The sequence below is a fragment of the Acyrthosiphon pisum genome, chromosome A1, assembly GCF_005508785.2.
Source record: "Acyrthosiphon pisum isolate AL4f chromosome A1, pea_aphid_22Mar2018_4r6ur, whole genome shotgun sequence".
NCBI classification, from domain to species: domain Eukaryota; kingdom Metazoa; phylum Arthropoda; class Insecta; order Hemiptera; family Aphididae; genus Acyrthosiphon; species Acyrthosiphon pisum.
This window is the reverse complement of record NC_042494.1, coordinates 79,714,460-79,736,464: the sequence shown is the minus strand read 5'-3', so window position 1 is coordinate 79,736,464 and position 22,005 is coordinate 79,714,460. Positions and strand designations below refer to the sequence as shown.

The 22,005-nt window shown below is 35.9% G+C and overlaps 1 protein-coding gene across 1 annotated transcript in view; it reads right to left on the bottom strand.

Annotated features, from left to right (window-relative positions):
* LOC100160448 overlaps positions 1 to 22,005 on the bottom strand; it is a 120,559-nt gene that overhangs the window by 19,917 nt on the left and 78,637 nt on the right. The window contains exons 4-5 of the mRNA XM_001943700.5: positions 12,799 to 13,383; positions 5,373 to 5,603 (exon numbers count right to left, since the gene is read on the bottom strand). Of these exons, the coding sequence (XP_001943735.2) occupies positions 5,373 to 5,603; positions 12,799 to 13,383 (816 nt within the window). The remainder of the gene's footprint in view (positions 1 to 5,372; positions 5,604 to 12,798; positions 13,384 to 22,005) is intronic.

The window sequence follows — 22,005 nt, the reverse complement described above, 5'->3', positions numbered from 1 at the left end:
TATTGGCAAATGTGAAATGACAATGACTGGTTTATTTACTCTATTTTTTAAAATGGTTTTTTTTACATAGTTTTTTTAATTTTTAAGCGTAAATAAATTTTTTTAATTTTCCGAAAACTTCGGTTTTTTTCCGAAATTTTCCGGCATTTTGATCCCTAATAATGAATATGGGCATGACGTGATACGTATATCGTATATTGAGTGTTGCACAGCAGAGTTTGTCTTCCTATGTAGAATCTGTCCGCCTACTATTATATTATTGTTATACGTATAAGTCTTCTACACTAGACTCAAAATAATAATACATATTATTATTTATTGTGTTCTGATATCTGATTAAAATATGTGCAGACGAAACGTAATGCATATAGATTCTGTGATGACGTTTTTTTATTTTATGTTTACAAATTCTTGTATATTTGAGCAATAAGCAACACAAGTCACACATTTCTAGACGAATGCGTAAAAGATTAAGTTGCATATTATTTCATAAATATCTTGAAAAAAAAACATAAAGATTTGAATTTGGCTCAAAGCGTGATAACATTTTTTATTATAATGATTATTAAGTTACTTCGAGTCTAAAACAATCAAACGATCGGCCGGATAAATTTATCATTTTTGAACAAATTATACAACGTTGAATTCGTAATTTTCCATTATAATGTCATTTCGATGTAATTCATAATTAATTAAATAAAATAATCAATAAATCATTACAATTTGTATATCTTTAAAAAAATGAAAACGTACCATTTTCCCAAGTTCCTATTCTAAAATTGTATAAATAATAAATATAACACGCAAAGTATTATGTATTATTCTTTTTGATGCATATTCAGATAATATACTTATTGGGGAGGTTTTAATAAATTGTTAATTTCAATGTAATATTGATTATATGTTCTGCGTTGTTATATTTACAAATAAAATATAAGTATATATTTTTTTAATTATACTTATAGTGGATATAAAAATCCTATTATGAACTTGGCAATTTAAACAATTAAATGGGTTATAATTTGTATGTCTATTATCTCTAACATTGAGTGACAATTTTCCTAAATCAAAAACGGTTTGTTACTATATAGGTATACAGTTATGTATTGACTGCGATTCACTATAATATATTTTACTCGTGATTATCCCGGCTGTAAACGACACCATATTATAGTATATTATTATATACATTATACACGTTGTGTCGTTATACCTATGATAGCGGGCTTTTTATAAATCCATTCTCCTAATAATTTGTCCATATCGGTATATACCACCTACGGAGCGGGCACACACGTGTTGCATTCGTCGTGCGATCGACGATTTCCCGTCCATCGGCCAACCTGTTATTATCCGATTGATTTACCGCACTCGGACAAATCTACAATTTAATAATAGCATTTAATTATTGTTGTAACCGCGCTCGTCGACATGATCTATAGCAGCCTGCATGCGCTGTCGGCCTCGGACAGTCCGACGTCAGTGAATTTCACTCGGCGGAAACGGAAGAAAAAATAAAGCACATCGTCAAAGTGTATAATATGCACGCGCACATCGCAGAGTTATAATGTCTACCGCGGTATACACCTAGCTATATTATGTATATTATTATGAAAACATTTTTTTTTAGGCAACCGTTTGAACAAAACTCACGCATGACGTATATACCACGGTTGTAGACTTGTTGTAGGCATAGGTTTGTGTGCGTGACGAGAACGAAAATGAGAAAACAAGTTTTCGGAATATCACACGTCGAAGCGGAGGAGGAGTAATAGTAGCGTACTGCAATATACATGTTATACGCGTATACCTATAATATTATGCGTAAATATATGGTATATTAATGCGCCGAGGAAATGTTCGTATTAAAATAATAACGATAATTATTATTATTACCTCCTATATCGCTCCGACGACGGGAGTGAAGAAGCTTCACGTTTGAAGTTATCAAAAAAATACATCGCGCGCCGGTGGGTCATCCGTCTTTTGAAATGTAATATTATATAGGTATGCTGTCTGCGGAGGCGGGGATTCGCATTTAAATGCATTTTGTTACCGACAATTAATAACGTGCAGGCTGTTTAATACAACAATAATAATATTATTATTATGTACTTATTACGTGTATATAATTAATGTGGTGTTTCGACGGGGCACTCTAATAATTACACACGTCCTAGCTTCATGACAATGTTATCTCCATATCTGATGCGTCATTATCACCTTTTGTTTCCATCACGCGTGTTTCGTTTCGTCGTCTGGTCGTCTTTGAAAATGACAAATCGCTCCCTTTGTACGACTGCCGCGAGCGACTTCAATGATATTGTTATAACTGAGTAGACGCATGGATACACGCAAAATACAATCGATGTTATTATAATAGAGGACAAAGTTTGGTCCTCGGTAAATACCGATAATATATTATATATTGTTACTATAGATGTAATTTGACCTAACCTATAACTTTCAAAATTAGAAAATATATTCACTTTATACTTAATGTTTTTACTATAAAAATCGAATGCCTTCTAAAAGCACAGTCCATACAATATATGTAGAATGTCGGAGAATTAATTTTTTTACGTTCATAAAGTTGACCCCTTGTTTTGAGGTTTAAAAAAATATGTTCAGTTGGCAAAAATGTGCAAGTCTATTATTTTAAATGTTCAAGTGAAAATTATGGAAGATATCAAAGATTTTCGAATAATATGACTGCAGTTTCATAAACTGCACGCAGTCTTTCGATGTTCACCAAGAATTTCTAAAACAGGTCACAAAATGTTCTCACTTCCTTCAATTTTTGGATCAACATTGAAGGAAGGGCTTGCAAACTAAATTTTCAAACTCTTGGTACCTATAATATGTGAAATCTTTTAATCGAGTCGTAGGGCAAACCACGTTAACGTCAGTATAGTTTAATTGGATCAAGCAGCATTCAACCATATAAAACGGAAATCGATAACGCGCGCGTGTTTCACCGGAGTCCGCGGTCGGCTTTGAATAATAAATCGAGTTTACGCGACGTACCTAAAATATATTATCTATTTAATATTATATTATAACAATAATTTATGGTAAGGCGCATAAAAAGGCGCAGTGAGCGCAGTACGTTACATTTTTTTACTTCGATAATAATACAATATTCAAACGAATATTCTATCACATTATATTTATATACATATGTATTATGATTATAGGTACCTACCACTGAAGTTCTGTAAAATATAATAGTAAGCATATACACAACAATGTCGTGACGGCTGTGTAATAGTTCAATATTATCCCGTCGGCGGCGTTGATTTGAAATCGTCATGTCCTGCAGCAGCTACCCGGTCGAAAATCGGTCGGAACGCGCCGCCGCCGGAAACCGTTAAGTGGTTTTTTTTTCGGTCCCGAATCGAAACGCGATGTCTCATAATATTATATACGTATAATAATAATAATAATAATAATAATAATAACATATAAAGTTAAATATTCGCGAACCCGAGGCTGCACTACTACATACGCGTTTTAAAGTCTATATGTGTGTATACACGACGGCTCACAATATATATATTATAATAATATAGAGCGTGTTTGGGCGCGTTATCACTGGCAATTGCTTTTTATATGCGGGTCATAATATAATACAATGTTTCGTATATACGTGGCAATATACGTAGTACTGCACATAATATAATATTGTAGCTCATATCGTATTATTATTATTATTATTATTATTATATACAGTGAGTATATAGTAGAATGTTATATACGGTTCTCATTCTTATCAGCCGCCACCAGAAAGAAATATATATATTATATTATATTATATAAGACGTAAATAAATTGTTCTCCAAGCTATGTTTCTGTGATTTTTTTCTCATCTCCTCCTTTTGGTCTTTATTATATTTTCTTTCTCCGTCGAAATATTATATAGTTCGTATCATAATATTATAAGTATACGTCTAGGTACCCACTTGTACAACATATACGCACTATCATAACGATCGGAACTATCAGACAATTTATTATTATTATGGCCTTTGGGTGGTGAACCATTCGTGACCGGGGTGCCCCGCCGCCGATATCCTGTGTCAGTCGGTCGCGTGGCCACCGCCGTCGTCGCCATCGATTAACACTTTCCGGCAAATATCTTTTTATCTGGTCGTCGTCGCTGACAATAGCCTCCCAAACAAACGCGCCCTCTTCGCCATCGTCATAGTCGTGTATAGTCGTTAAATAGCGATAATGACGTGCATTTTCAGTATGTGATACACTCGGGGGCTAGTCTATTCACGACCCCTAAACACCCACTGTACCACGAGGCATCTGGTAAACCTCCACTTCCGGCTTTTACGGGACGTGTATTGTGTGTCTGTATGTAAAATAACGTCAATGTAGTCGCCGTTCACCCCCACACCCGGAAGCGGTGTGTGCGTTGACTGTTAAGGATCGTTCGTTTAGATATTGTATGTAACAATACGCACTGGTTCGACTTCGCGAAAGTATAATAATATATACATTTGTTATATTTTTGAAAATCACGCGGAATAACGCGAAGCGCGAAATTCTACACCAAGACTTGTGCGATCTGTGTCTTAGAAATAAGAAGCGCCATTGGAGAGTTTTAGCAGTACCTAAGCAGCGGCTGTGATGATCGTGATACATTAAATCTTCGCAAAGTGAACTCGGCAGTAAACTCATTTTGACACTAGGTTGCCGTTCACAGAATCGGTTAATTTAAACCAAATTCAAACGTAATTTTAAATTCACATTCAAGAATCCTACTCATCTTTGTAGCTTTAAATATAATATATATAAATATTAAATATTCCAACACCACGATTCGCGTGTATATGTATACGGCAGTCCGGGACACCTATTATACGCGATGCCATTTAAACGTGTATAGAGACAATTTCGTTTATATTTGCAATGCTAATATAAAAGACGTTTTTATATATAATATATACACAGAAAGCCGTAAAAACGATTATGAACGGTAAACGGTGTTGAGTATTTAAATTTTAAAGTTTTGAAACAGAAAATGTCTTTATAATATATATCATGCGACCATCGTCTCGTTTTTCCTAACGTCACTAAAATACCTTATGTCCTTTGTACATATATAGGTACATATTGTAAAGTAAAGCGGACTTGATATATAATATAATATATTATATATTGTATACATTGTATACATTTCGTACGCTATATTATGTAATAATAACAGACATAACGACACGACAGCCAGTATACTCAACTGGCTTCTGGCCTCACAGAGTCGACACTATATTATAGTATTATTATTATTATTATTATGTTATCGTCATTGTCATTGTCAGGCGCCCGCAATTAACGCACGATTGTGCTTGATGGTGACTAACCTGTATGAGGTATGCGGTGTCTGGCCACAGGGACAGCGTGACGCACGTGGTGTCCGTGAACAGGTTGCCTTTCAGACCGCCGCCATCAATCTCCCACGTGACCAGGTAAGCGGGGCGGTGGACTTGCCGGGCATCCCACGCCACCTCAGCGATCACCAACACCTTCTGATGGATCATCGACACTTCGCGAAGGTTCCACATTTCTGTTGTGTCCGATGGGTCGTCATCACCCTGAAAAATTAAAATATAGTTATAAACTTATTTATATTTTAACTATAATAACGAAAGTAAGCCCAAGATATACAGAAGCATAGTGTAAGTACCTATGTACATACAAACAATAATGTAATATAACAATTTACAAGATTAAAAACTTAAACTGGAGAAGAATGGTGGATATTAATTGGGGAACATTGAGATCTGGTGGAAACTGAAAGAAGCTCGTTTCTTAAATAATTGTTTGAGCAGTGAGTAATGATAGGAAAGAGGGGACAAGATGGGACATTTCTCCCCCTTTGCTTTTTAAAATCAGACATGTGAAATAGCAACATATTTCATATATTATCTATAAGACATACATATTGATGTCCACTTTACCCTTAGAAACATTTCTGTACAAGCCTATGCGCGACGTGCACAATACAAGATTAGTTAGGTAGAGAAATCAATATAATGATGGCTAGGTACCTACTATAAGTTATTTCTATATAATAGTGGATGATGTTTAACAAAAACGGGAATAAAACATTATTTACATTATTGTACAGCACTGCAATCGATAGTCAGGACAGCGAATCATGTTATACACAATTTGAGACTTGCGTAAATATAAGACGTATACCTGACGTTACACACGCTATATAGCCATAATATAGGTACCTACTATTTGTTTCGATTAAAAGGGTTGTACGCAAAATCCTGATTGAAAACATTATCATTAATCCTAAATTGTTTTTCGTCTTACGCCAATTAACCCTTACATTAAATCGGTGATTAATACGGCATATTAAAGGTGTATCGCGTTAACCAGCTATTCACTATAACTTATTTTTAGTTGGTAATTACTAGCTATTTATTGAAAACCTAACCTTCAGACAGATTCAAATTGATTTCGTGCGTGAGATTTCGACGTGGTAACATGTAACGACTGCAGAATATTACATTTAGTGTATACACACACACACATACACTCAGTTTATAGTGGTGATTTTAATATACAGTTTCTGGACTCGTAAAACGAAGAGTCGTTAAATGTTATTGAATCACAAAAATAACATCGGTGAGACTTCTACCAGCACCATCACCACCCGGAGGTACGTCTCCAAAGACCCTTACTCCAAAATATAAAAGTCAGACCTCTGACACCGCGGTCCTGGCAAATGTATTCCCAAACGGTTCAAATTGCCAAAATCCACGTCGCCTGCAGCATTTTTTATGAAGGTAATAATAATAATAATAATAAATAATAATACTCAGGAAAGTTGATAGGATATGAATAAAACATCGACTGCATTGTACTGCCGAAACGTCCTGGGTAGTTTCGAATTCGTACAGTGACGTGGGTGAACGGTGGTGAGGGTGGTAGAGGTACTGTCGGTAAACGAAATCAATGGCGGGTTTCGTGCGCGTGTGTTCTCACACGTACACTATAATGTATAATAAAAATAACTCACAATAGTTATAACTAATTTCAAGCAAAAACATTTTTGGATTTCAAATGCCTCGTCCACAATTTTTCGTTGTTATTGTTATCGCAACGTAAATACCACGCAGCGCGTACAAGAAACCTCGTTATAATTATGTATTTTATATATACTTGTTGAATTTATGAAAGCTGCAAAAAATCAAGTCGCATTATAATAATATGGGGCATGCGACCAGTAAAGTCAACGTAAAATAACAAAATAAATGTAATGCGACGGTGAGTGCAACATAAACGTTGGTCTGACTATACACTTTTTACGGCTGTTTTTTTTTTCTTCATGCAACTATTATGGTACGATTGAGATATTGACTTTTTATTCTTTTGTAAATAATTCTCAGATTATAATTGTGCGTGAGTATTCTTGAAAGGAAAGATAATCAAAAATTCGCAATAACGGTTAGCTGGTTTTATAATTCGATGACAAAAACATATATTACATAGAACGAACGCAAAAAACGATTTCATCAAAATATTATTTTTCGGTGACGACTGTCACGATTCAGATAAAGAGCGATGAACATTTACTCAAAACTCGATGGAATTTTAATGGACGTATTCTTATTGAGACTGAAATTCACATATTTTCCTCGGCTCCGCTTCGTTTAACATGCATGCAGCATACGAGACGCTGAATCGTTATTTCTGGCCGAATATTTATTATTATTTACATTTTACAAGGGAGTTAGGGAGAGTGATAATATATTTTATACAATATACATTCTTTTCATCGTTCTTTTACGGTATTGTAAACGGTTTTATTCTTCAGAATATTATCTTTTTCATGTAGAGCCACACAAACACATATTTTATACATATATATAAATATATACGATCGGAGGGATTTAATGAGTTATCGTAAAATGTTTTTCGACCTCCCGAGACATATTTTAATGGGATACAAAAATGTTTGGACACGCGGGTGGGGGTGGCATGCGTGCGTGCGTGGGTGTCGGCCAAATATATTATTTGATAGTATCTATACAATATATATAATATTTCTGTATATATATATAAAAAATCGTAATCAATAACCGGCCCGTTGACGCGTTTTATTTTTCTCTCACCCTCGTCCGATCAGATAACAGGCGTATTTGGCGGCCGACCGAAGTGGCGCCCGTCGAAATCACCGCGGAGGATCGTCGGACACCACTCAACGTATACGACGAAGGTCGTCTACGCCGCCGCACGTGTTATTGTTATTGTGTATTATTTTCTAACCCGCGGTACGAGTGAACAAGAAAAAAAAAGGCCAAAAAGTGCAATCTTCGTTTTTTATACATAAATAGATTATTATCATTATAATATAGTACTCGTGATCCAGCCCAGTACAGCAGAACCAACACTTGGTGGTCGCCATTGGCAGTGGCCATTGCCCCCCCCCCCTCTGGGATCTCATTAACTGTAAGTAATTTAATAGCCTGCATAACATGCCATATCAGAATATATTATAGTTCATAAAATATTTCTTCGATGTTACCTTACTGCAATGTAGTATGCTATATTACTAATTTATAATTACCTACATAATATTATTCCAAAATATAATAATTAACTGATTTCTATATGGGGTTTTAATCTTGCCAGTAGTGTCCAATTTTTTTCTGTGGGTGCTATTTTGAGTAGGACAAGTCGATACTGATTATAATATACAGTCGCTTCCCTACAGGTATATACATTGTTATCAGATACCGTAGGCTAATATAATATTAAAGGGACGCGACCACAAAAACGCTAAGGCACTGTGAAAACCATCGAAAGGGATCAAAGTGTTCGCATGAAATTTGCAGACCATCCAAGCACAGAATTCTCACCTGAACCAATATGTTTAATAATAATACCTATATTGGACCAATATTTTGGTATGTTAATAGTCACACTGGGAAGTCAAGAAAACACGATTTCGGTCGGGTGCAGCATGCCAGCATATAGGTACGACTTGACTACTTGAGGTACGCGGCATAAATCTAAATCGATGCAGGTATATACAATAATATATTACTGTGAGTTCTAAATACATAATAATATGTACACAGCATTATTTGTCGGACGATGGCGAAACCTACGATTAGCGTCTAAAACGAAAATGCGATCGGATTTTTTAATTCGACAAATATCTAGAAAACGATCACTATTTTTTTCCCGTCATATACAACAATAATTACACACCTATCTAACTATATGTTACAGAGCTAAACACGACCTCCTTGACGAGACGCGCTCGCGATGGTTATATATTTCAAACGCGTATTATGTGGCGCACACGTTTACGACGGGACGTGTGTGCTTTAATTAGATTAATATACGCGCGCGGGCTCAATATTAATATTACCTACCATTATTATTATTACTACTATTATTATTATAATATTATACGCGAGTAAAGCATTATACCTAACATGTATATACTGCACGGCGACGACGGGGGAGGCGCACTCGAGTGAACCGGGCGAGAGACCGAGCCAATTATTAATATTATTATCAGTCGGCAGCGGCAGCGTTGACGCTGGCTCGTATCGCAGGTGTCGAGTTTCTCACGCGCAACTATGGGTGTATTATATTGTACAAATATATTATACGCGGAAGAGCCTATTCATTTTCCCGCAACAGCCGGCACAGGCGAGAGTAAACAACTACTAAAATAATAACAGCAACAATAATAATAATATCATAATATATATATTATATTACGATATTATCACAACGAAATCACGCGGCGGCCGACATTATTAGACGTATATATTATATGTATATGTATCGCACTTGCATGGAGCGAATTAATTCAAGAGAATATATTTTTATTATTATTGATATTTTTGTACAGGACGATATTGTTCTTGTGCCCGCGCAGAATCATTGCGATCGAGGATAAGGTGAAAAGACAATAATCTTAATATAGCATAAATTTAATAATATTATACTTACTAATATGAATATATAATATTAGAGGTGCCGACGACGTAACAAAGTCGTTACGCTCGATACTTTTCTGTCACCGTTTACGGGCGATTTTTATTATCGTTATTATTATTATTTTTATTGTTATTAAAATTTACAGCTCAATTTATCGTCTAACTTATTATCCCGCGGCCACCGCGCAAAGTTGACACGATGTCCGCCCGCGTTTTACGAACATAATTTATTCTCTTCCGCGCGTCGTGTTATATTATATTATATATAAATAATATATACGTATTATATATATATACGATCACAGGCGTCGGTGACAAAGTCGACATGGCGTTCGAACAATATAATAATCTTATCACAGGGTATCGTGTTTCAAACGATTTTCCTGTTAGCGTGAAAAACGCTGAAGCGGCTTTTATTCCTCGGCACGGCGACGGTCCTTTGATTTCGTACCAACCACTGTTGTAGCGGTTCAGACGTTGGACTTTTATATGTCATCCGTCGGATCACTCGTAATATAATGATGATGTCATCAATTATTAAAACATACTATCCTCAGAGGTTTAAATGCGTTATGAAACATATGGTTGTTTTTATGTGGAGGCTTAGATAGGTTCCCGTTGCCCCCTCATTTTAATTGCCTTATATGATTTAAAAGTTATTCACGTGAATAGTCTTGTGTCTGCATATTCATAGTGTTAACTTTGAAATAATAAGTTTAGAAAATCATATTTTATTAATTAATTTAGTGTACCTACATTACTTTAGTGAAACCGTAGTTAATTTATTGTGAATATCTATAAAATAATCCTTATTATCTTTCCTAATACTTACGAAATATTAGATTTTTTAAACAAATTGTTCAATTCATTATTTTTCAACCTTGAAATTCTGAATATAAAAAACAAATAATTATCTAGCAAGTAGCAATACTCAAAAATGTCGAGTCACGCAATTTTTGAAATGTCAGCATCATATCTAGTATCTATACTGGCTATACTTAAGAAGTGAAAAAATGTCATTTGTTTTTAAATTGTTTGTACCTTATTATGGTTATGAATGTTATGATATGCATTATGATATTTATTATTTTTACTAGCCCCAGGTATTTATCAACAACAGGCACTTAATGTGCATTTATAAAAATAAAAACATATATGTATAGGGCCTGTCGATAAACAATAAATTAGGCTTGTCCAAGCATAATATTATTATACTTTTTTTTCGATTAGCGATTTCATTGATAACACGATCATCGATCAATATCGCGTACCACGTCTCATATTTGGTTTTTAATCGCAAATTTTTTACGCGTTGTGGCATTCCTCACTTTTGGAGGTGGTTCACTGTATGATACAATATTATAGATATGGTTGTATAATTAATGTATTGTTTATTACTGTCACACCTTAATTGATAGCTTTTGGCGAGGTTGCCGAGGCCGGGCCCTGTGCACTAAGATACTGTACCTAGTTATATTATCGTCCACGGAGACGATTTCGCCGTTAGAATTTGAGAACAAAATAACGACGGGTTTGATGTATACTGATTATTGTTTCGTCGTCATAACGAACTACGTGCCAAACAAAACAAAAAAAAAACACCTCCGCGCTCGTATACCATATACAATCGTAATTTTCTGGTTCGTTAAAACGTATATCTATTATTATATTATTATTATCATCATCATAACGGAACGCACAATGAGATGACAATAATATTTTGTGTAATACACTCGTACACATAGGTACGTATACATAAGTACGCATATATGTAAGTACCTACGACGGTGAATATAATATACAATATAGTTAGGTTTTTATGTCGCACGCATAGAGTGGAAAATAATAACGAAAATAACGACCAAATTTTGGACCGTATATAGCCCGTAGGTATATATATACTCGTCAAAGAAAAAAAAACGTCAAACGAATGAATCCGCGCGGGAAATCGATCGCAAACACGTCGTGCGGGTGGCCGGTGAGGAGCAGGCGAGTGGTCGCGGGTTTATTTGGTTTTCGTTTTTTATTGTTATTTTTATTATTATTATTCATCTTATATGGTAAGCGTGTGCGTGTGTGAGAGCGAAACGACAACGGAGAACCCTCTCGGGGCCGCACAACGTGCCCCGTGTAACAAATATTCATATTTTCCTTTATGACACACATATGTATATGACGATGTATATAGGACATAGGTATATCATCTCATGTACATGGCGTATATTATAAATTGTATAATATACGACGCGCAACCGCGCAAGGAGTAAGTCATCATCAATCCGAGAGAGAGATTCTGATGGACTATACCGTCGTCGTCGTCACGTGGATCTCTCGCTCATCTCATCAATCCACGTCCTTTTCGCGACGTTGGGTAAGCTCTATATAATATATACTACTAAATTATGCAAAGCACAGACCGCCACACAACGAAGGGTAATTTTTGGCTTATTTTCTTTTTTTCATCCCAACTGACACCATATATATATAATATATTATATTATATATATACCCGTAGAGAGACGGTTTTTGATAAATCGTAAATATTTCCATATATATACGCGCTGCGCTCTCTCGATTTTTTACTCGAGGCGTACACCGAATACTGAACGTTATGGAGATTCTCGGTTGTCAACAAGTGAGAAATATAAAAAAAAACGAACGAAAGTTTCGGCAAATTTCCACCTACGCAGATAGAATCGTCTGCGGAATTCCCAAACAGAAGCCAAAAGTTGAAGAGCACGCGTAAAACTCGAATATATAAATATTATAGTTTTAGATATAGTGAAAGATGACCATCATGAATTCTACTCACCATGAGGCGGAGTGACTCTTCCTGGGGCGCCGATCTGGCGGCCAACGGTAACCTGATACCGAGAATCTGGTCGCGGCCGAGGCTCCTGATAATGATGTCGGCATCACGGAGGTCATGCAAAACGGCGGCAGCCGTCGGTGACGACAATGTGGGTGGTGGGGTGGCTGCAAGTTCCAGCTGTGGCGAGGCGGCGGACGCTGCAGCCCTAGCGGCCACGGATTCAACAGGAACCCGTAGAACAGACGTGGCGGTGACCGGGGCCGGGCTGAAGATGGTTACCAGACCCTCTGCCGAGACTGCAAGCACGCGGACCGTCCACGGTGCCGTCGTTTTGGGCAGTCGGGCCTTGTAGCCGGGCGTCTGGCCCAGTTGGGACCACGTGCGCCTGGTTCCCGGGTCCCGGCGCCGCATGATCACGTACACGAGACGTTGCGCGGACGGCGAGAGCAGGTCAGCCGGCCGCGGCCAACGTAGCGTGCCCGAATCGATGGTCAGCGCCCGTTCACCTCGGGCCTCCACCACGGGGCTGTGTTGTGACCCTCCGTGCCAGTCATGGAACGAACAGGCTTCCTGGCAACCCACGTCCTGCAGAAACGCAAAAACGGCAACGATAAATATCATGTATACATGTATACTCATTTGGATATGATAAAACCAGAAATCACTATTATAAGTATATTATATTATAATACATTTAATAAATTATAATGATATAATTTAGAAGTTTTGAAGTAAACATTGTTGGTTTTACGATAATACGTTATTTATGAACTTTTATGATTCGTATAATCAATTACTATGGAAAATATTTTGTTAATTAGAAAACGGTTTAGAATAGGAATTATAGTAAATTAAATTTGCTTTAAATAATGCTATGCACATACGTTTTAAGGAATGTTTAAACTACCTATAAATTTCTCCTCAAGCGCCGAAAAATAAATATCCAAACCATCATCATCCCTAAGGAAAAACGCGCGGTACCCTTTTCAACTCTCCCTCCTATCACAATAAACCTAACCCATCCTATACCTTTGTATCTTCCAACAATGTCAAAGTACCTAAATAATAAATAATTCTAATTATGACACTACTTCCCACAGTAATTTCCTACTTGTCATAAGAATTCTTACAACCGAATATTACATAATAAACACATATTTGGATATTATGTGTATACAAATATAACTCTATCTCTGCACTTTTAATCATCAACGCGTCATTAAAATATATTTTGTCAAATGAAAATTATTCTATCTGTGCACGCCATATCTTAAAATGTAAATGGTCTAATAAGTAATAACCCAAGCCTATAATAGTGACTTTAATGGGAATTGGTAGCTTCTTTCTCACGTTACACATAATATCTAAAGCTGAAGGGTTTCTATGATTATGTATATAATACAACATCATGTATTATACTATTATTGTGCTGATTTGTATACATTTAGAGTAGTTCAAAGTAAGAAAAAAAATATATTGTATACCAATAACTTCAAACGATTGTATAACGAGATATTAATCCGAAAACTATGGTTATTCGAACAAAACAAGTTTTAGAACTTTAAGAGCAAAGAGGTACGGGTTGACTTAACCAATCGACAAACAATTTTGTATACACATTTTTTTACATCTTGAAAACGCAATTCAAGGGGAAAAGTCTGAAAAAATCATCTATATATGACTAAGGTTAGCCACCCTTATACACCTAAATCAATGACTTTACTTTTTCGTACTCCACGAGAATTAATGATACCTATAATATTGTAAACTCCTATAACATAACGTCGGAATTTTTTATTTTGGGCGATCAGGCTTATATTACGGAAATTATGTTTATATTATTTTTTCAATCATATTCGGTGAACCGGTGTTTATTTCTGAAAACGTCGGGTTCGTTTATATCGATAATAATATAATAATAAACTATACGCTTACCTATAGAATGACGGTAGGGTAACTGCGGTTATAATATAGGTATTAATATGAAAGAGTTTTACATAATATTACATACCATTCTATATTATGAAATTATAATGAATGTTTAAAAAAAAATCAAATTAAACACATCGTTTATATTATATTTTCAGAAATAATCGCAGGTCGCCGTAGACATATTATATAGAGTAGGTATATAAACGGAATAAAGCGTGGATCACTCCGCATATATGTATATATAATATAATACCTCGCGGCTTATAGACGACAATTTCAAAACCGTTACCATTAAAAGAGACGATTATTATTATGTTTATACCTATACATAAAATGCCTTTTGTAAATATTTCCCACCGGTGTGTTTGTTCGAGGGATATTCGTCCGTCGTCGTACCCGTCGTTATATTAATTTAGAAACACGTATTTTCTCGTTCGGATATATTTTATAAATGTATATTAAAGGAAAAATAACCGTTTGGGCCGGCCGAGTAGGTATATAGGTACGAGACCACCGAACGGTTATTAAAGTATTATAATCGATTGGACCGGAACGTCCGCATCACGGTTATGACGCGCAATAAACGCTCGCCTCGAGGACACGAAACGCGACGATATTTTTACGGATTATCGCGAATATATTAATATAATATGATTAATATCATACTTATATACATAACATAATACATGTATATGTATATGAATATAATGCGTCACGCAATCGACCACCGTCACCAACTATATACCTACTGCTCATTTCCGACAACATTTTAAACGAGCCATCGGCAACAAAATCGGAAACCTACAGCCGTCATGATGCTGTCCGCGCGTGCACATTATCATGACTGCTACAACAGTTGTCTCGAATCGCCACCGCCCGACTCGAAAATAATAATAACAATAATATTACAATAAATGAAATGCGGGGGTATATTATATTATATAGGAACATACGACCATATAATACCGCGCGTGTCATACTGCAGCTTACTGAGCACGTATATAATACTGTCTGTGGAAAACGTTCCATGTGAAATTTACGACCCCGTTTCAAAATATTGTGCGAGTTGTCTTGTTTTTTTTATTTTTCGCATATATTTTTTTAACGAGAATAAATTGTCGTCGAACAATATAATATTATTCAGCACGAGTGTATCCTATATTATTATCATCATATCATAGGAAGAGGAGGAGGTATAGGTATTATAGTAATAATAATAACAATAATAATATATATTATATTATAATAGTAATCCGGCGGATTATCGAAACGGTCACGAGGCGCGTTGATACGTTATGGCGTATAATAACACACGATCCGTACGGGATTTTCGGCACTCGGCTGACAATTTTTTTTAGCGAAAATCACACGCTCGCATGCACGAGAGATAGGACGAAAAATATTAATCCTATTCAAGAAAATATAATACGTCGCGTATAAATTGTCATATTGTACACAGGTGGAAACTGTACACCTCGCAGGGTCAAGCGCGCCGAGGCGTTTGGCGTGTGCGATTTTCGGGGAGAAAAAAATATTACATTATTATACCCATTGATTGAATAATATACGCATGGCAAGCATGAATATATTATTCATTATTATTACGAATAATAATATATAATAATGAGTACCCAACAACAACGACGACATCGACTCAGACCAAGACGTCTGGCGCGCAAAAGGCGAAAAAAATGCAGTTACCTGTGTATCGACGTATAATTTTCTATTAATATTTATAAAAGGAAAAATAAGCCGGAGCTAATTATCGGAAGAACTCGTTTTACCGACGAACCACGTCCACTGCAGCGTGCCTATACAGACTGTATATATGTTTTTATGCTCCGGGACTTTTATGGTAAAGTAAAAAAAAAATGTATAATAATAATAATAATAATAACGATAATGAAACCGGTGTGCCTCCGTCAATACGGGCAGCAGCAGCAGCCGATATTTTATTATTATTATTATTCTTTTCAAAATATTATTATATTGAAAACAACGATAATTATTACGTACGTTTTCCTATACAGATAATAATATTATGTTTTTAATCAACTGGGTCTGATTTTAATATTCGCTAATCGTCGGCCAGTTTCATCGGTCTCGTAAATCTTTGTCACGGTTAGGCGTTCTCGACGATGAGACAAAACTACTCCCGTGCGGCGCGGTGGCTCTGTGTAAATACAATAATATTACGGAAAACAAAAACACTTTTGTGTAAATCTCCGGCGGCGGCAAATCGCATTATTGCTGGGGCGTTGAGGTTTTTTCGCTATTCTGCCATAATACCTATGTGTATAGGCAACACTCTGCGGTATTATTTAGAGTTGTATCACAGGGAATGTAGGTATAACCACCAGCTTTATCTATGCATAAAAAATGGCGAAAGATATCCGACCGGAAACGACGTGCGTTCGACGGAATCCTCGACGAGGATTATTTTTACGTTTCATCATAATTCGGCCGTGATCATTATATGCTATAATATCGTCCCAACGATACGCACCATATAATATTATTATTATTGCTATATTATGAGTGAATGTTGAGTTTAGCGAGTCTCAATAGTCTCGTTACATAATAATATATTGTATTATATCGCTTGTATCTGCGATCCGATACACGTGTGCAGCAGCGGCGACGGACGGTTCGTCTCTCGTCGTTTGATGATGATAATAATAAAAAAAACTCAATCGAAAACCGACTAAATCGGCGAATATTCGATGACAACAGCGGCACCGAAACGACATGTGCCAGCATCGGTTGCAGCGTCCACAAAAATAATTACGCGGTCGAAAGAATACTCGTGTGTGGTGTGTGCGATCGCGCGGCCGAATCAAAGTTAAATTTATGCCGACGCCCGTAATACGCCACGTGTTTATTTATCTTATAATATTATAATATATTGTTATTTTTTTTACATAACACACAACACTATACATATTGCACTATCTCGTATATTATATAGTCTTGTGCGCAATTCTAAAAATGCAAACGTTCTGCAACCGTTTCCCGACGACAGTGGGCGAAACACTATATAGAATGAATAAAGAAAACGGCGACGCACATACTATCCGCATATTATACGTTTTTATTTTTTTTCGAGTCGTATGAAAAAAAACAACGGCGTAAGACATTACAGGGGATTTAGTTCACGCACAATAAAAAGGAACGTCATAACTTTGGCGATGCGTTCCACCCGCGAACAATACGAGTTTTATGTGTACATATATATTACATTATGTATAAGTATATAATATTTGTTCGTGAACAGTGTGTACGCTGTGTGTCTCATCTTACCACCGTATGATAACGCGCCGCTGGTATGTATAGAGGCGTGTACAATAATACATAATAACAATAACGAAATAATAATAATAATAATAATAATAGCGGATTTCGGCCGCGGCGTCGTATTCGTCTCGGCGACCTGACAGACCGTTCGCGTCTGCAGTTCAGCAGCGTATGTAGCTGGGGTACCCTATATATATACATTATACTCAGTCCCCCTCGAAATGTCTTTTATCTATTTGGATTATCGGTGACCCGTACGCCTGCGTAAACATGCGATCGCATATCGTACGAAGGATAAGCGAAAAAACTGAAAAACAGGTATAGGTACGTCGCAGCATTTTGCAGCAGACAATAATGTAACAATATTATTATTATTATTATTATTATTATCATTATTATTACTATCGTTGTCATAGTCGTCTGTGTGTGCATAATAGACGTTATAACAATGACACACACACACACACACACACACCACACGAGACTCACTCGCCGTCTGCGCCGACGACGACAAGCTGGAATATCAAACACACGCGAGCACGCTGTATATACGCTGACAGTATGTATACGCATTCAATACGTCAATCAACGGTGGCAGACAATAAAATACACGACTACGTGTATTATAGTACCCATAAGAGTATATTATTCGAAATGATATACAAACATGCACACACGCCGCGAGACATAAATAATATTATACTCCGATCGGACCTCGTCAGCGGGTGTCAAAGCGCGTAGGTGCATTATATATATACATAATATACACATAAAGTAGGTATTGTGTATATATAATAATAATATTATGTATACTTGTACGGCGCGTACATATATTATCGTACGCGACGTCTATGTTATAAGAGGCACAAAACTGTGGCAAGTCCTGCAGGCGGTTTTTTTAATTTTTTTTTTTATCGATCTGTTTCGCTCCGAAAATCAGAGACGACGATCGTATATTTTACTATCGAATGTCAAGGAGTGATGCCCGTCGGAGCATCGCCTTTTTTTACGCACATAATACACACATATATATATATACTATGATATTATGTACACTTCGTCCGTCGTCGACGTATATTCAGTACCTATGTATATATATATATAGTCGTTCCGGTGGCACGCGCGCCCCGGAAACCGTTTTTATTGTTATTATTATTATTGTACGTGTTATAATATTGATATTGTTTATTTCGCTCAGAGACGGTGTCACACATGCAAAAAAAAAGGACGGGGCGAGTACGTCGATATAATATAATGTACACGGCGACGGCGGCGGTGAGAGGGTTTGCTAAACAAAAAAACCATGAAAATATCGATTGGCCAAAGACTACGAAAACCCGTAACGGCACGCATTCGGGACTCGGCGGCGATGAAAAACAATAATGATAATGAAAACTGTATAATTTTATAGATATCTGCACTGTTATATAATTACACGACTTTGTGGTGACATGGAATTTACGTCATTTACTGTCGCTGCGGAATTCATTTTTCGCCTTGACGACCGCACCGCCGTCGCTGCCACAGTATCTTTTGTTTGTGTATTTAAATATAATATGAGCGTAGATAGAGAGAGAGGGTCAGAGGCAGAGCACTCGTCGACCAACTTTTTAATGAAAATAAAACCCTGTCACATTATATAGGTATATGCTGTGTATATACCTACTCACGGCTACCGTACTTTTGGGACCGCGCAGTTACAACCCGCCCGCGTCTAACCGCCGGCAGTCGATTAATATTCGGAAACCGGGAAATTTAATATAAAAACCCAGGCCTGTCGCCAGTTCTCGCAGTCGTATTGAAAACGCGCGATTCGAACAATATATAGGTAACTACTAACCGATCGAAACGAATACACCACGTGCCTTTGAGGTAGCTATATATATATTTATATTTATATATATATATATACGTTTCGCAGTCAAAAATCGAACCAACTCTCGTGCGCTAGTTTCAAGTGAAAAAAAAATAAAATGAAATAAAGTATACGTAAACACAATAATATTTAGTTGGAATATTATATGGGTATATAGGTAAAAAATGTAAAATCCGACCCTGTTAAAAATCGATATACGCGACGATAACAATAGTATTATATTATACACTATACAGTATAGGTGTGTCATGTAGGTAATTAATATATTGAAGGCCCCACGGTTATCGATGAACTCTGCATTATTTGTTCTTAAACGTCTCAGATGCAAAATGTTAGGTAAAAAATTAATGAAAATGTGTTTCAGTACATCGTAGAAATGAAGACGAACAAAAATACATTTTTATTTCGCGTTTATTGACATTTTCTTTAGCCTTTTAGGAGATTTATCGACTAATTATTGTATCATTTAATGTATTTTATTTCATTTTTAATAATTTTCGACTCATTGAATGAATGTTTTAGAGATTAAAATCAGTCTTTATTAACTAGAATCTCTACGGAGTTGAATTAAATTATTTTAAATTCATAAATCATAATATTCATTAGATTTTTTTTTTTTGTGAACAGTTTAACTTAACATTAAAGTTGTTTTAATTGTATACGTTCGTCATTTTACCAAGCTTGTAGCCATTTTTAATGTTTGAAATCAGTATTTAAAGTTCATTCGAGCATAGTAGTATAGACCAATATTTTCTGGTGTGCCCTTGTGCTACTTAGCCCACTCATCTAAACTTTAAATACTTATAAGTTAAATAACTATAATTAAAAACCCGTTCAAAGTTCGATTTGTATAATACATTAAAATTCTCAGAAAAAATAATATTCAGTTTTCAATATTTAAATTGTATGATTCCATTCAATAATGCGAAAACTTAAAAAGTATAATTTATAGTATACTATAAATTATACTTTTTAAGTATATACTGATACAATTTTTTTTTAATTACATTTTTTTCTGATGGTTGTTTTGTAAAGACTTCAAATTTTGTAAGAAAAATGTCTTAAACTGTTATTACTTTTCCAAGAAAACGAATGTATACACCAAAACCAACAGCATGAGTCTTCAGCGCGTGCATATCGATCCCCGCGGACACCGCATTAAGACCGCAAAGTCCCGCTGCACGTGTGCACAGAGTTTTGCAGCCGCTGCGGCGGAATAACATATTAATAATAATATCATCGTGTGCCGTTTGTTGAGAACTATATATAAACTTTGACCACACGCCAAAAAAACAGCGCATAAGACATAATAATTGATAATAATATTATATATTATAATGAGCTCGGCGCTCGGTGCAGTTCTATTATACGTATGTGTATAATACCTTTATGCAATGGTAGTGCAATGTTAAATCAATATTGAAATATCAAGACGTGTTGTGCCAAAACATAATCTAATTTTGAAGAAAAAAAATTGTTTTCATTTCGGCCCTCGAGGGTGTACGAAAACAGTCTGTGCAGAGCCCGCTGAACAGTGGAAGCTCTGATTTGATATTATAATATCACAGGAGTTGAACGCATTCACGCGCGTACTGCAGTCGGTTGCCCGTGGCCGACTGTTATTATAAGCTCAATTATTTCGAGTGAATTCATCAGCACACTCGTTTATTATTATTATTATTATTATCATTATTATAACGACGACGATTTATGTATACATCGTGCATACACCGTGGATGGGACGATGGCTCGGGGATGCTGGGGCGCATCACGTGTAAAAATAATAATAATAATAATAATAATAATATTATAATATACATGTCGTTATCGCAAATCGGTGTGGTGAAAGACTACGAGGAGAAAATATAAACAGTAGCCAAGAGTATTTTTTATTATTATCATCGTTATTAGTGTTTTTATTTTACACCCCGAGGCCAGGTATCGTGTACACACACACATACACACGTACACAAGAGAAAAATATACATTTACGTGCACATACGTCTGCATACGCGACAAAGAGCAGACACTGCACATATTATTATTTCATATAATACAATATATATATAGATATATAGATGGGCAGGCACAATAAGCAGTGCATA